At 39.1% G+C, this 16,858-nt stretch overlaps 1 protein-coding gene and 1 long non-coding RNA gene across 7 annotated transcripts in view; both read right to left on the bottom strand.

Annotated features, from left to right (window-relative positions):
- Window positions 1–16,858, bottom strand: part of TBCK (TBC1 domain containing kinase) — a 107,710-nt gene that overhangs the window by 80,129 nt on the left and 10,723 nt on the right. For 5 of the 6 annotated variants that reach the window (XM_068681883.1, XM_068681881.1, XM_068681882.1 and 2 more), the window contains one exon: window positions 397–511. In XM_068681883.1, the coding sequence (XP_068537984.1) occupies window positions 397–511 (115 nt within the window). Of the gene's footprint in view, window positions 1–396; window positions 512–16,456; window positions 16,595–16,858 lie in introns of those variants that run through there. The other variant, XM_068681885.1, reaches the window with a different exon arrangement.
- Window positions 8,830–14,414, bottom strand: LOC137856481 (uncharacterized). The gene is made up of 2 exons (XR_011096506.1): window positions 10,846–14,414; window positions 8,830–9,881 (listed from the first exon to the last, which is right to left on the bottom strand). It is a non-coding gene; the product is annotated as an uncharacterized lncRNA (long non-coding RNA).

Below are 16,858 nucleotides of genomic sequence, written 5' to 3' on the forward strand. Positions count from 1 at the left end.
TGATATCTTAAAAGTATCAGACCACCATGAAACACAGGAAATGTTATTAACTACTCACTAGCTAAAAAAATTATATCCTTACTAAAGAGAAAGGCTTTGTAACTATTTACAATGATGGCTAGTCAGGTAGATTTAGATCACTTCTTTAAGAAGGATGAAAAAAGAGATTTGGGATAGAAGAAAGTGGGAACAAAAAATCCTGCAACATACTTGAAATTTAGGCAATGAGGTAAAGTATAGTAAAAAACAACAAACAACCCACACTTGCTGAATATGCCATTCCCTCTCTCCCTCCCCGCAAAAGGTCTGCTCCTGTCCAGTCTCCAAATATGACACAGCATGCTATTTGGCAGCAAGCGACAAAAATGAAAAAAAGATTCATTCCTGCAGCCATACCTTTCGATCCAAAAGAATATTGCAAGGGGAGAGTGCTCGGTGGACCATTCCATGTTTGTTCATATATTGCAAACCTTGTAAAACCTCGTAGGCTATGCATAAAATCCTTGAGGAGCTGAAAACAAAAGAGACGAACAAGTTATACCAAATATTTCCCCTCTAATTAAAAAAAAAAAAAGTGTTTGGAATAGGTTTGGAACTCCACAAGCGAGATTTTCACAATTCTGGAATTGTTTAATGGATCAACACTGAAAAAGGTAGGGTATGTTCAGTAGCATACACAACTCTTCAAAATCTCACAAGTAGGTTTCTTCACCCTGAACTGGTCCTTAAAAAGATCAGAAAACATATCTCAGAGATGAAGTGTGACATACTCTCTGTGACACAGACTATGAGATATATCTCAATTTGGGGGAAAAAAAATCCTTACTCGGTTTTTATTTGCTCTTCCTAAACCTGCTATTAATGTTAACGGATAAGTTTAACTGAACTGAAGCTTTGAAACTCAGATGCAAATGGGAGCTCATCTAGAGGACAGTGTAGACACACTGCTGTATCACACCTATCGGCTTCTGCCATCTTGACATCTAAAACAAGAAACGAAAAAGGGCAGAAAACCTCACTTTCTGCAAAGCTTGTTTTATAACTTTGGAAGCATCATCTTTATCTTCTTTGGAAAGAAATATTTACCATCCAACCCATTTTGATATAACCATGACAAAGCTCAAGAAGTGAACAGGAATTTGTGCAGAGACCACCAGTCTTAGGCTTCCTACGTGCACCCAAAAGAAGAAAATAAACCACAGGTGCAATGTCACCCAGAGAGATTCTTTTTTTTTTTTTTAAATCTTTTTTAACCTATTTTATTTTTTTTTTATCACCTCCTTCTCTTGCTTTTTAAAAATCTGTGCAATAGCAGAACAAAGGGTTGCATTACAGACTGGCATGAGTGACAAGCCAAGTTAGCTGACCTAAGACCCAAATGAATTTCTTCATGAAGGTTTTATTAGCTACTATTCACTACTGTTTGAAAGCCAAACCTTTGTCATGAGAGCAAATAGCTATATTTTGACAAAATCCACAAGCCCAACAAATGCTCATGGACTAGTGCAACACGGAAATACTGAAGAGGTCTATTAATAGTAGTCTATTAAGATCATTAAATTATTTTATATGGGGTTATTTCTCCGGTCTTTAACCTTTTCCTTGGAGAAAGCCTCTGCACTACTTTGCACTAGCTGTGAACATACACTTCTAAGTTAAACGCTAAGCACAACGGAAATCTACTCTAACACATGTCCACATTGCTGTAACTGGGATCACAGCATTTGGAAGTGATTCTCAAGGTCTTAGCAATTGAACCAAAACCACATGGCTGATGACCACAAAACCAAAACAACCCCCCGCAACCATCTCACACCTCCCTTGCTGGCACTTTTGCCCTTCCCCATCCCTCCTATCCTGCAGTTACATGATACAGCCCAGCACTAAAAGCTGTTGGCTATGTAGTTTTTCCACAGTCATTCTTAAACAGAGATGCAAACACAGTAAAAATTTATGTTGCAGGCCTTCAGATTTTCTGCAGTTTTTGTTTGCATCTCATATATTCCCGATAACTGTTGCAAACCAAATACCCTCTTAGTTTTGCACAGCTTTGTAAAACCTGTTACTGCAAAAAGTAACACATGGAGAAGTCAGGTTTTCAGTAAGGAACCACTGCATGTGAAAAGTTAGCACCTTATTCTGGCCTAAAAAGTGTTTCTCTGTATTTTTAAAGAGTCAATGAAGTGCACTTGACACCGCTGTGCCTGAGGTGCAGTATCATCTGGAGACACAAGGGGGCCTCAGCTACCCATTCATTTTCCATGTTCCCTTCCAATCCTTAAAAAAAAAATCAGGCAAATGCACAAAAATACTGGTTTGGGATTCTTTGCCGTTTAAGATAAATCCTCTCTGGCACTGCAATGAGCAGAAACACATGAATAAAGTATTTTTAAATTATGCATATTTCTCAAGCACTCAGTGCCATCCTAATAGGCAGAAGTGTTCAGCCAAATACCTCACTCTCCAAGGAAAGCAAGCACACTCCCCAGCCAAAAAGGAATTCTGTGTAACAAGCTCTCCATAGCATTGTTGCCCATTAACTAGTCCTTATTTCACTTATCATGTACAACACATGGTTTGTGGCTATTACTAATGAGCTTTGCATTTAACTGCAAGTTCAACGCAGTCGTTTGTCTCACTGGAGATCACTACCAAGTTATCACCTAGCTTCAGGTGGCCCAGCTCTCTCAGTTTCTGTGGCCACTGGCAACGCTGCAAGCATTGAAACAGGCTTCGGGAAGTGCAGAGGGTGCATTCTTGGAACTACGTCCAGGCTTCAGGCATGGCGACCTTTATAGAATAAATAAATCATAATTAAAAATAAAACCACAATCATAATTAAAGATAAAACCACAAAATCCAAGGAGGACATTTAGGGCACCAAATGTCAGGGACAAGGTCTGAGCTGATTCAGAAACTTTTTCCCTAATATCGAAGCCTGTTTTTCAACAGGCTACCTTGCGTCGTTAACTATGAGAGGTCTAGAGGAATGTTTAGCCACTGGAGCTCTTAAACTGGAGGAGCTTCAGCATCCTCCTTTAATAGGAGGTAGAAAGAGAAAAAAAAAAAAAAGGGAAAAAAAGGGCAAAAGCACTGTAATCTACACCAGGGGAAAAAGGTGACAAAACAGAGGCATAGCAGGTTTGCTGCCAACCACTGCTATACCACTGACCTAGTAAGGGCTGCAAAACCAGTCATGTGATGTGAAATACCCTGCGCATCTCATCGGCTGTGGTCATGATTATGCCTTTAAACTGCTGTGAAGGAAATTATTCCACTGCTCAAAGCAGATATGGTAGGAGGCATTAAGAACCAAGGCTGAGATCCACTTCAAGAAGTGACCTGAAGACCTGAAGGGGCACCAATCGTCTCCAGCTTCCTACTTTTCCTAAAAGCAAAAATTTTAAGGCTCTTCTCTTTATCAACAGGAGCAACTGTAAAGAAACAGGAATTTATCTGCAAAAGAAACACTTTGCAGACAGGAAAAAAAGAAAAAAGGAAAAAAAGATACCATCTGTCTACAACTACCAGCACTTATCCCAGTTCGTTTATCCTCAGTCTGGATATCAAAAAGTCTACTCAGTTATAATCTACTCAAATGGACTTTTAAGAAAGGATTATCTTTGAGTGAGAGGACTGAACACTAGTATAAAACCAAACTGCTTGATTTAATCATTCTCTGTTAATTCCTTGGTTTTGAGAAGGAAAGTAGCTGTGAAAGGAGGTATTTACTTTGATATTCCTTCACTCTAGAAACAAAGAATTGAAATAATATATGGATTACTCCAATACTGGATTTACATTTGAAACTTGAATGTATAAAACTGTAGTGAAGGAATTCCGAGGGAGTAACCGAATTGCTCCCTCAGAAATTAATTTTGTGGGCAGAAAAAAACTATCTCTACAAGCTGATACGAGCAAGTTCAGTCATCAGTAGAAAGGCAGCATGGTTAAAGAGGCATGTGCGTGGCATTTGTGGGGGAAGAGAGAAGGGAAGACTTAAAAACCCACAAAAATGAGGATTGTTTTATTACCTCCAGAATTTGTCAGACCAAAAGCTATACCAGACAAATGACTAATTTCCACACGCTAATAGTACACAGGTGGCTGCATTGAGCCCTCACCAAAAAAAAAATATATTAACTTTTCCATTTAGCAGTCAGCCTGATCTCCAGCCTGCTGAATTCTTACTGCCAAGGACGTGGAGCTGCTTTCTGGAAGTTTGCTTCAGGAGCCACCAACCCAATCTGTCACAGGAAACAGATGTGCCAGCAAAGTTTCGATCTCTTACCGTGCTGCAAAGCCACTGACAAGTGGATCTGATTTCTTAGGACACTTGCCACTTTTTGGACTCAGATAGAGAAGAAAAAGAAATGTTACTCTTTGTGTGCCCACTGCAATCTTCCCTATGACTGAAAATGGCATCTGGGCCAAGATGAAAGGGAAAATTTGTACTAACAGAAAGTGGCATACTGAGATCCTTGCCTTCTTCAGAGGATCATTTATTAAGAAACAGAGAGAAGAGACATTTATCAGGAACTAATCAAAGACAATAAACCCTAAAATAATTAGTGGAATGAAGAGCTGAGTGACCGTAACCAGCCAGTAGTACCAGAGCAGTGCCTGGGAACAAACATACATGAAGAATTGCCCAAGCTGGAAGTCAGCATAAGCACGAGAGCAAACAAAAAAGCTCGCAAACATTTAGATCAGAAATTAGAAACTTTATGACTTAAAGGCAGGATTATGAATTCTTGAAAAAAAAACAAAAAACAAAAAACAAAAAACAAAAAAACACCAACACACACACACACAAAAACACTTACAAATATTAACTACATATGATTCAGCTTGAACAGTTATTAATTTATTTCTGATCATTAATGGGAGTGATAATGAAACTGCTTGTGAAAGTAAGAAGCTGGATCAGAAACTCCAAGGTCTGATGCTGTGGTAACAAACAACTTTCTGCAATTGATTATTTCCACTTTAGGTAAAATGAATGGCCTTCCAAACCTTAAATATTGGCTTACTAGTGCAGACCCAAAACTAAAGTTGAGACCAATATGGTGTTTCCTAAAAAGATGATAGGCAGATGCCTAGGAGAGGGGGGAACACAGGACAAGCATATGTGAAATGTATGGACCCTGATACTTGCTTGGTTTCCAAACTGAAGATACAGACAAAAAAAACCCAACACATAAAACAACAAAAGCACCACCACAAAAACACACACACAGGTGTATACACACACATGGTTTGCCTCCTGAGAATCACATCTGATAACGTCTGAACACAAGGTAACCCCTGCAAGCCTCAGCAGCTCTCTTAACAGGACACCCATTATTCCAAGTCCCTCATCCATGTTCAGAGGAAATGACCTGTCAGTTACTGTGGAAATCCACAGCCACCAAGTATTCTGCTGGTACAAATTCCTTGCTGTCTATTTTAGCACGGGGTTCTCTTCACGTTGCTCTGTTGCTCTAACTTCCAGAAGACTAATTTTAAATTTCAGCTCAAAGCAAAGCAAATGACTGCCAAACTCCAGAGTAGGAAAGGAGGTTTTGGAAAAATGCATCTGACAGCCAGCAGCAGTAGTCCCTGTGCATACCACAGATTACTGAGGGGAAAATAAAAATTACTTTATGAATGACATCTTGAATACTTAGGAACAAGAAGACTGTAGATCACACAGTTGGAAATCAGAGGTGGGTGGACACCGGAGACTTGACTTATTAAACTGTTGGAATAAGAGCGTTCCAAAAAGAGAAAGGGAATAATGAAAAGAGGTAGAGGTCAGCATTCATGTCAGTATCACAGAAGTCAGATTCACACAGGTTTCCTTTCCACTAGTTGAATGGAAAATTAATGCCAATCTACACCTGAATTCACTGTATTCATCATCTGTAACAGACATGTATTCATGGTATTACCCGTTCAGGTGTCTTCTCCATACTTTTTTGGTGCTGTAAGAAAATAGTTTAACATGGAAGAGCAATCAAGTATCACAAGAGACCTTCCTGTCTGCTTACTGTTCCCAGTTCTGTTTTCTCCTAAACAAAGGGATCTCCCTTTTGGTGAGATCCCTCCTCATCATCTACTTAACTGTAGAGAGCCCTGTCATTTTTGAACCTACCTGAGACATACACATGAATGTGTGCTAGAAGCAATGCTTCTTCAATGCAGTGGTAACTCAAAACACAAGGAAGCTTATAACAAAACCTGGAGCTAGAACCATTTTTGCATACCTCAGGAAGGCACAAGAAGACCAAGTAGAATACAGTTATGTTCATGATACCGTACTCCAGAGTTTCTCTTTCCTTCAACTTGAAACTCATGGGCACATACATAGAAGTGCATGCTTAAGAAGTCCTCCATCCTATCTGTGTATCTTGTTCTAACCTCATACTATTGACAAAAAGAAGTAAAAACTGGAGGAAGAACATCTCAGCAACCAGGAATCTGAAGAAGCTTATGGCAGTGGTACACAGGAGCAAAAACACAGATTCTTCTTCCAAAGAGGAGTGTCAGCCAGGGTCAGCCCTGAGGAAGCACACCAGGGTGACACAAACCAGCAATGCCATCAATCACTACCCCAGACCTAGCGAGACAGACAAGCACTGGGAATTCAGGAAGAAGATTCATCACAACAAACTGCATCTACTCAAAGTGGAACGGAACAGGTTGTGAACAGATGTAATATTTCCGAACTCATAAAAGTGACAGTATTCTAATACAAGCAAAACTATAAACCAAAGAAAATGACATTTGCAGTTAGCTCTATTACAGCCAACAATGCAGATCGACTGGTTAGGAGTGGTGTGGCCAAGTGGTTACAGCAAGGGATAAAGTTTGGGTATAATCCCAGCTGAGACAACCACTACACTGACCTCAAGAAAGCCATCTGACCTCCTCCTGCCTCAATCAACCAGCTGGAAAACTGGATAAAAAGCAGGACTGGGTTGAAAACCAGATGTGCAGATGAATTGGGTCTTCCTGGGTAAATAAATTACAAAATACCCTCTACAGGCCATAAAGAGTTTGATGCAGGTGGGAATGGTTTATTTAGCACTTTATTACGTGTTTGATTAAAAAATGGCACTAGGGACTGAGACTGTAAACACTGCCAATTTACTTGGAAATGCACTCACATTATCAGAATGAAATGAACTGGAAAGGGAATGCAACAAGCAGAGAATACAAGTCAGAAAAGCATGAATTTTATGGACAAAGTTCTCTGGAAGTCTCTAACTCATGCACAGAGGTATTTCACACAGGATATCTTCAACAAGTTTGTATTGCTCGTCTGAGGAAACTCAGTAAGTCCTTCCATTCCACTTCCAAAGTTTTAAGCTGGAAGCATGACTTTAAAAGCAACACAAATGATGTTACATTTTTATGAAGGTCTCAACTCGTAATGGCTGATAAAAAAAATATCTATAAAACAGTGGATGAAGGCATAAATAAAAAAGAGTACCTTCATATATACAACATATTGCACACAAACAATTTTAATGGATGTGATTTTTCAGATCATGTTCACTTTGAATGTATTAGATGCATCTCCTCCTCAGAAAGCAAAAATTTTAAAAACATGGCACCTTGAATTCCTTTAAGATATCCAGCACTCATCCTATAAGCGGGGGGAGTAAATGAACAAAGTCCTTTAGAAAACAATAAGCACACCTTGTAAAGCACAACCTTAATGAAACCTGTAGCACCTTCTGCTTTAATGCTCAGAGGGGGAAAGACACACAAATACCCAGATTTTGATCTTACCACTAATTAACGAACATGTGAGAAGTAATTTTTTTTTGTTCATCTTTGCCTCAGATTAACAAAATGATGCTTTCAATTGGAGCAAATAGTACAGAGAAGAAGTTTCAGCCACCACACGGTAAGATTTGGTAGAGCAGTCCTTCATTTTGAACCTGATCACAGCCTACACATTCTCAGATAAATAACACAACAGAACAAGATGTGCAGCTAACAGTAACTGGCATGGATCACAAAAAACCTTTGTTTTCTTTTGGACTTCCTCTGAACAAATACAAGTACTTCTGAAAATTGTTGATCACATCAAGACCTACCACAATTCAAAAGACACAGGAAACCAAATGGACCACATATAAAAAGGAAATAAAGGTGGTCAGGTACTCTTCCTTTAATAAAATAAAAGGCACCAATCAGATCTTCGGCTGTTCAGAAACGTCTTGTCAAGCCTGTTTCAAACCTGACATTAAACCCCATGCTCTAGGCCAGGAGTACTGCCTTTCTGCATCTGAAAGCACCAGCATCTAAACTTTAAGGCATAGGATATATTCAATTTCAGCTCTCCAAAGGATAGAGATCTTGATATTTCTCCATTAAGCATTTACTATGCAGTAGAAGGTAAAACCAGCAGTAACACCAGAGCCTTAAACCACACAATTGCTGAAGAAAAAGTGACTTCCGAAGATGCAGGATAAATGGTCGCACAGCAGGCACCTCCTATTTCCTTACCTTTCTCTATGCTAAAATAAAAAGACATAGCTGAAAAGCAATTGCTAACTGCATCCTGAAATAGCAAATGTCAGTATCTGGCTCAGACCCCATGCTTCTGGATCCAGCTTGGTTCAGAAGTCTGAAAGCAACAGCTGTAGATTAAGCCATCTACTTCACAAATCTGTCACAATCACCCTGTTACATTACATGACAATCTTTTTTAGATTTAAACACCTAATATTACATGCTTAAATAGAAAATGGATGACAAAGAGTAAAAGATCTAGCAAAGATCATACACAAATTATCTCAGTTTGGAGAGTTGAGTGTGAAACGAAATCATGGTTTGGGATCTTTCACCATAGCTTTTATTCAAGACGCACACAAAGACACATGCAAACACACTATCACTTCCCCCAAAAGCCATACCATGGGAACTATTAGAAAAGGTAAGTGCCTGATTCAGAATCAACAAACAAACTCACCAGGTCCACACACTCACAAGACTGACTTCAAAAAAAGAACACTTCTTCTATTTACAAGGGTTACAAAAATTCAGGTTACAGCTACATAGGTTTTCATTTTCCCCCCAAAATATATGCATGATTTAAGAAAAAAAAACAACTAAAAAATTGCTCACATTATGTCATGTGTGTAATTACATAATGACAATTATGGCAACAATATGTTGTATGTTTAAAGTGTTCTTTCAAAAGGAAGCATACAGTAAAATTATTCTTATAGTCACCACTATCACGCACTTAAAAAACATAAATATATTATTTCCACTCTCCCTGTCTCCAGTGAAATGATATTCTCAATGGTTGCTGAATCGGCAGTGAGAAACCAAAATAAAGACTGCTCAATTTCCAGGCATTAGTTTCTAATGGACTCAGAGCTATTGGAAATGATAGGAATTAACAAGAACTTCCCGTCCTGTTCTGTTACTCCACTTAAGGAATATCCAAAAGGTTCTCGGAGATCCGGGTGTTACACTTAAAATAGACAATACCACATTGCTTGTTCAGTGGCAGTTCTGTAACATCAGCAAGTCTCGGTACTGTTTGCATTGGTCACTCAGAGCGACTGCTTTCCAAAGTTTTGCTGACAGGATACGTCCGATTAATTTAATCACCGCTCCTCTCCCTCCTCCCATGAACAGAAGAGATAATATTGCGCAGAGTTGGCGGGTATCATCTTTGCCAGGAAGAAAGGGAAGCAGGGCGGATGGGAGGATGTAAGCAGAGCCGTCACACTGTGCTACAGTTAACTTGGCGCAGCTTCCTTCTGGAGATCAGGGCCAGAGAGAAAACATTTTTGTAATCAAAAGGCACAGGCAGGTACATGTGGAAGAACAGCATCAGCAGGTCACTTTAGATGGTACGTTTGAAGCACTGTCTTAATAAAACAGAAGTTCATATGTTTAAGCCAAGTTACTTTCAGATCCTAAGCCTCTTTTCGCTCTGACCCATGCCACTGTTCAGACCTAGCTCAATGCAGACAGAACCTAAGCCCCATAACCAGAATGCGTAAACCTATATCCGCCCTATAGCTACCTTACTGTGGTTTTACTAGGGCTCAGGACTCTCTTCCACAAAGATCTGTATCACAGCAAGATTTCTGCATAAGTTTTCACTCCAGGAGGGAGTTGGATCAGATACTGAACAGTGATATTTAAGGAAGTTTTTAGATGCTTGAAGAAAAATCTGATAACTTTTTGCCAGGTCACAAAAAAAACAACACAGAATATTGTAGAAGTTCAGAGCAAAAAATCAGGAAGTTTTGGTGTTTTAACAATGTTTTACACAAGATTGATGCACATTTTTTTCCCCCATGAAGAAAAGCAAAACCAACATTTTATGACTTTAAATATCCCACTAACAAAATGGTTGAACTTGACTCACAGCAATTGCTTATCATGTTTGCTCAAATTTTAAGGGCAGAAGATCAAAGATCTCACCAGAAGATAGTAGGATAAAGTTGTCAAAAAAAAAAAAAGGAAAAAAAAAAAGGTTGCCTGCTTGGGATTTGAGGGAAATTTTACCCAAAAGGCTCCAAATGGCTAACCATAGCTTAAATAAAGAAACTTGTAAACAGTAAAGAAACTCCAAAACTTGTCTCATTTTTCATTGTCATCATATTACATCTGCAGGTCTCTGAAGATTTCCCTTAGCCTAAACCTCCCTCAGCAAGTTTTAAAACTGAATGACTTCTTTTGGAGACTACCAACTATTACTGATAGCAGACAGGAAAAAATTCACGTGTCTGCCTTTATATTTTCATCATAAACTTGCACAAACTTCAGTTGTGTCTGGAAGCCAAACAGAAATTAACAACAGAGCAAGCAGGTAGTGCACAATACCATTTGCCTTCTTTTTGAACCTCTCCCAGCTTGGACAGATGTGCCATTCTTCACCGTGTGGGAAGAGAGAAGAACAGACGAGCTCCTGGAAATCCAACTTTCATCCTCAGGCACTCCAAGCAGCAAGCTCCCAACCCCTGCAGTGTTGTCTGAATTCAGAGACTGTGTATTATGAATTAAAACAGCTTTGACCACATCACATAATAAGTAGAGAAAATGTTACTAATGGTGGGATTCTCAGTATCTTCCTTTCTGCTCTTGACAAATCTAAGACTCTTTCCCTTTGTTTCAGGACTAAAAAAAAAGTCCAAAAATCACTGCTTCGTGCACAAAAAGCCAAAAGAACAATCTGAAAACACTCAAACCATGAAAAAACAGAGCACTCCTCTCTGAAAACCTAAAAACTGAAAGACTGAGTCCCCTTAAAGGATTTAGCTTCTCTGAGCAGAACAGTCCTCTTGTGCACGCAACCTAGTGCAAGCAGAACTGGTAATATCAAAGTAGCACATACAACCACTAAGTACCACGATTAGCAAGAATGACAACTGAGCACGTTTTCTTTTGTGCGAGTTACTGGAAAGCAGGAAAAACACACAGAACTGTGTAAAACTGCACTAAAGCAATCTCTTTACAAAATTTTCAGCCTTTGAGAGAAAAACTGCACTTTTCCATCTCTGCATGACGGGAGCAAGCACTAGTAACAAGTCACATTCCTAATTAAAAACAAACACACAACTACATGTTTTATCAAGGTGCAACACAATTTTTAAAGCTATGAACAAAAATTGTAGCAGCACACAGCTCCCCTTAAAGCCAGGTATTCCCTGTGAATCAGGAGACTTTACAACAGTGTCCTTTTAACAGTTTAGCCATACCGTGTTTTGTTTTTTGTTTTTTTTTTTTTTTTCTTTTTTTCCCCAACTAAGTATCTAAAGGTTAAAAACCATGCTGAGATACAGTCTAGTAGTTAGCTCAAAAAAAATCTGGATCATTATATCAGTGGTACAGATGCTACTAAAAAGTGAAACAGAACGGAAAATTCCAAGCAAAGAACAGTCTGCAAATGCAGGTGATCAAAGGGACTTTGCAACTAGGCCAATAAGCAATGGTGCTGCTAGGAATTTCTTAGGTAACAACTAATATTCCTAAAGGCATTATAAGGGCATCACTTTGATCTATAATCCACTATGTGTCACCATAACAGGCAGGAAACACCTATCTAGAGGTAACAATAAACTTTTAAGTAGCCAAAGCAGATGCCTGTGAATAAAAATTAGAAAGAAACGTACTAATCAGCATATAATTAATAACAAACTGCCTTCAAACCGACACAAGAATCATCAAAAAAGAGATAATGAGATTGTAGTTGCTTGTAGGAGATATCCACATAACAAAAGTTGCCAGACAGGAGAACAAGAAAAGAAGAGCTGACTGTGCCTAAAAAAAAGAATGCATGTAAATGTGTAGGACAGTCCCAAACCCATTAAAGGATGACTGGCAAAACATAAAACAAAATAAGCAGTGCTGGGATTAGAGGAGACCACTCCTTGTCAGTGGAGACAGACAATATCAGATGTTAGGGAGGGTAAGAGTAGAAGAGGGACGAGTCCACCTCGATTCTTAATTCTCTCAAAGAGTTCTCGAGCCTAATCACCTTTATTTTCAAGAACCACCAAGGGCCGCAGCTACCACAGATAATTGCGCAGCATCAGCTGCATGGTACTGGATACTCACAGTTAATTTAGGGTATGTGTTAAAGACTAATGGGTTTGTGTACATAGTGATGATTAATAACAGGCACAAGTTGAAGTTTTGCAACATATGTGCTATAGGAATATATTTAATGTCTTTAAACCCTAGAAATCTGGCAGATCAGGCCAGTTTAAAACAGTCGAATGACGGCAATCTCTAATTCCCTGCTATCTGCCTAGCCATATACACACACGCACGCATAGAAGTTGAGCTGAAATACAAGTCCTGTCTGCCTGTGCCAGTATTTGTCCATCGGAAAGTCCCGTTGGAACAGCAGCCAAGCAATGACGTTAACTTAGTGCTGTGCTCATGCTGTGGTTCCCACAGAACTGCAGGGCAGGGAGAAGGGAGCTGTACCTGAAAGGAACATTTGGGGATCTTGGGGTTGGCCTCTTCTTGCAAGTAACTAGTGATAGGACTAGAGGGAATGGCCTTAAGTTGCGCCAGGAAAGGTTTAGCTTGGAAATGAGGAGATATTTCTTCTCAGAAAGAGCAGTCAGGCATTGGAACAGGTTGCCCAGGGAGGTGGTGGCATCACCATCCCTGGGGGTGTTCAAGGAAAGGTTGGATGTGGTGCTTAGGGACATGGTTTAGTGGGTGACATTCATAATAAGGCGATGGTTGGACCAAACGATCTTGAAGATCTCTTCCAATCATAATGATTCTCTGATTTTATGATCATACGCGGTAAATCTACCACTTTGAGCCTGGCACCACACTGATGTAGGTATGCGATACGGGACTAATGCAGCTTTGAAGCAGGAAAGCAGCTAGCTTGGAGTGAAGGCACACGCCTGGGTCTTTTGCTCTGTAAAACAGAGGAGCTTGAAGTCAAGGAGAAAACATCCATACATACGGAAGGAATGATCTCAAACCACAATGACGTTAGAGATGTTTGCAAGCATATCAATGCATCTAAATAAACCAGCTGTCTGATCCTTAATTAGTGACAAACGCTTCCCTCAAGACACCACTCAGTAGTTCCAGATGTATGAGTTTGTATCTTAAAAATGTAATCCCTTTCTAGAAGTATGCAGTGTATAGCAAGTTTAAAGAGTGTTAGTTCTTCCTTCCCCCCCCCGCTGTAAGTAGGATGAAGTGTCAAACACTGCATTAAGTAAGAATAACCATATATTAACCACATCTTATTCTTCCAAGTATATGGACAATGCTTATTACAAACACAACTATCATAAATCAAGATTACAACTAGTAATGTGGCTTAAATCTAGTAATATTTGCACAACAAAAACTTGACATTTGGTTGCTCAGCCATTAGCTAGTTAGCACAGAAATCCCCCTGCAGGATGAAGCCACGCTCCTGTCGAGGATGGGGCTTGATCTGTTAGAGGAAAACTCAGCATTCTCTTCCCCTGAAGGCTCAAAGCTCTTCACTACATTTGTTCTTGAGAGCACAGCACAGCTCATCTTCAGCTCAAGATCTTTGCTACTGCTTTTAGAATGGAAATTCGTGCGAAGCACCTACAAACAGCCATAGGAGCAGCACAGCAGGACAAAGGGTAGAAATACAATGATGCGCTTTCTCCACATGTACAGACTTATTGTTGTATACAGCCATTAGAAATAGTTTTTAATAGAAATATCTCAATCTCAAAGAGTGAGATTCTTTTTTTTTTTTTTTTTTTTCCTGAAAGAGGAGAAGAAAACAAGTGTGCACACTGTTTCACAAGCAACAGAGATGTGGGCATATGTGCCCTGAGATGTCTTTGTGCTGCCAAACACTGCAGCCAACCGTACAAGCATAGAATTTGGTTCCATACCTAAAAAGTTCACTCTGACGTGAAGAGGAGAAATGCTCTCCTCGACTACCTCGTGAAAACTATGCCCCTTTGACATTCCAAACAGTCTTTTTTTCCCTTGTGAATTACAGGAGATACCCTGTGTTAAAAGGAATGCTACAGTAAGATTTGCAGTGAAACTAAAACTTACGGAAATCAAAATACTCCTAATATTAAGAAAAGCAGCATTGGATAACACATAAGCAAGTCAGGACTAATAGCTGCACTTTCATCACAGCTTTAGAAACAAACCGTTGGCAAGAAACTAAAGGAAAACTCTACAGACACTAAACGGCCAAAGTACAGATTCTCACACATGCTTAGGAAAAAACTAATTTTAAGAAGTTTATTTATTAACGCTACTTCATTCTACTACTTCATCATTTACCCTTGCTAAATGCAACTTCGTTATGACATATGGATTTCTCATGTGAAATTCCAACACAGACTTGATTCAAAGCAGAGTACACCCTGCCCTTGAAGTTCTGCTCACATGCAGCTCTTCAAGTCAAACCATGTAAAACCTTCAGCCTTTTGATGACTTGCACCTGTCTTACAATATTCCTGAAGAATCCCTGGCTACCCAGAAATTGCTTTCCCCCGCAACATCCAATAATACCTTCTATTATGTAGCTTTACTTCAAGTTTGCCAAAAGTACATTAACAGCAAAGATGGCATAAAGAAATCTAATCTAATCAATGCGCAGACAACTGTTTAATACAGCCAAATAAAATGTACTCAACCGAATCAGTCAGATCATGTTTTCTCCAAACTAGTAAACAGCTGCAGACACAGCCTGCTTCCCATCAAACGTTCCATGTATAACAAACCATACCTTGTATCTCTGATGGTTCACTAGTAATTTTTCAAAACCATAACTTTCAAAACATATGACAACTATATTTTATTGAAGAAAGGAATAGGCTTAGACTGCCCAAGCCACAAATTGAAGACCAATCCAGAAACTCTACTGTAGGTGCCAAAAGTCTGCTGAATGTCAGTATTTGCTGGCATTTTTATTATTATGAATACAAGTGCAGACCTGCTTCTTGAAAGAAGGAACACACTTCAAGCATGACAGAAAAGGAAAAACTCACAAGTCCTCTTATAAGAGCACAGGAGCAGAGAAAATAACTCCTTTAACAGTGTCTGGAAAAGGTATCCCAAAGGAATGGCCCTAAATGTGTTTAAAAGATGGAGAACCTTAAAAATAAGTTCACATCCTACTTTCCGATATCAACTTTGTGATATCAACAGTGCTAAAAGAACTAGTAACCTTGCAAGTCTTGTAAAATTGTGACTGCCACAAACACGAAAACTACCATTAGTGAGAATTCTGAAGGACAATAGTTTTATCCTTCGTAATTTTTGTGACTTACTTTCTGTTCATTCACAAAATCCTTGCATGCACAAGATGACACAGAGGAAGTCAGCCAGACTTTGAGCCACGTTTTCAAATCTCTAAACGGCATTAAACTATTACGTGCTTAAATCAGGTATTTACTATTGTGTTTCACTGTGCACATAAATTCGTAGCCCTTTAAGAAAATAACTGAATCCTGAACATATATCTAAGAACTGATTTTGCAACAGCAAAAATTATTAGCTAAAGTTAAGTGCATACTTGCTCTGATGCAGAATAACAACAAACAGGAGAATAAATCAGGAATAAACAACAACCAAGCAATGACCCAAAATACAAACTCTCAAACTGAAGACAGTGGAGACTGCTCTGGAAAATAATGGGGCATGACTACCTAAAGCTTATCATATTCTATCCTAAAACTCTTACCCATGGTTACAGCCTGAGTTCCCTGTGGCACACAACTCCAAAAGAGCTCCCCTGCTTTTACCATGATGTTCCATGGAAGTATAGTAAAGACAATTGAATTAATGTCTCTTTTAGAAGCATTAATTGTAGTTAAAATGTCCACATGGCTACCACCCGAATAAAACACAAAAGACAATGAAGAGTTATTAAATTCCTTTTCTGGTTACATATGATAAGAACTGCAAAAAGCCTACCTATTTCATCCATTTGAGAGTTCTTGAATGTTACCTGATAGAGTTCCAACCATGGCACATGCTCCTTCTAGGATCCCAAACATGCATCACTCAGAAAATAATCTGGCCACGAGTTACCGAACACTGACTTGCACTGAAAGTGAAACTGAGCATGTTAATTTTGAGAAAAATGGCAAACCATCTTTGCGATTCCTGGAGAGCTCTGTCACAGCGCTGGTAAGTAACAGGTGAATTTACAGATCCAGGTTCTAGAAATTGTTTGGTCATATGCTCCCTAAAACGACTTACTGGGCTGTGACAGAGCAAGTTAGGTAAATGATTAGAACTATTATCCAGTGTTTGGACCCTATGTCTAAGTGATTCGTTAGAATTATAAAAGCCGATGAAAGTCTGAGGTTAATCACTCAGCTGCATTTTTTAAAAATAATTCATATAT

The sequence above is a fragment of the Anas acuta genome, chromosome 4, assembly GCF_963932015.1.
Source record: "Anas acuta chromosome 4, bAnaAcu1.1, whole genome shotgun sequence".
Classification (NCBI taxonomy): domain Eukaryota; kingdom Metazoa; phylum Chordata; class Aves; order Anseriformes; family Anatidae; genus Anas; species Anas acuta.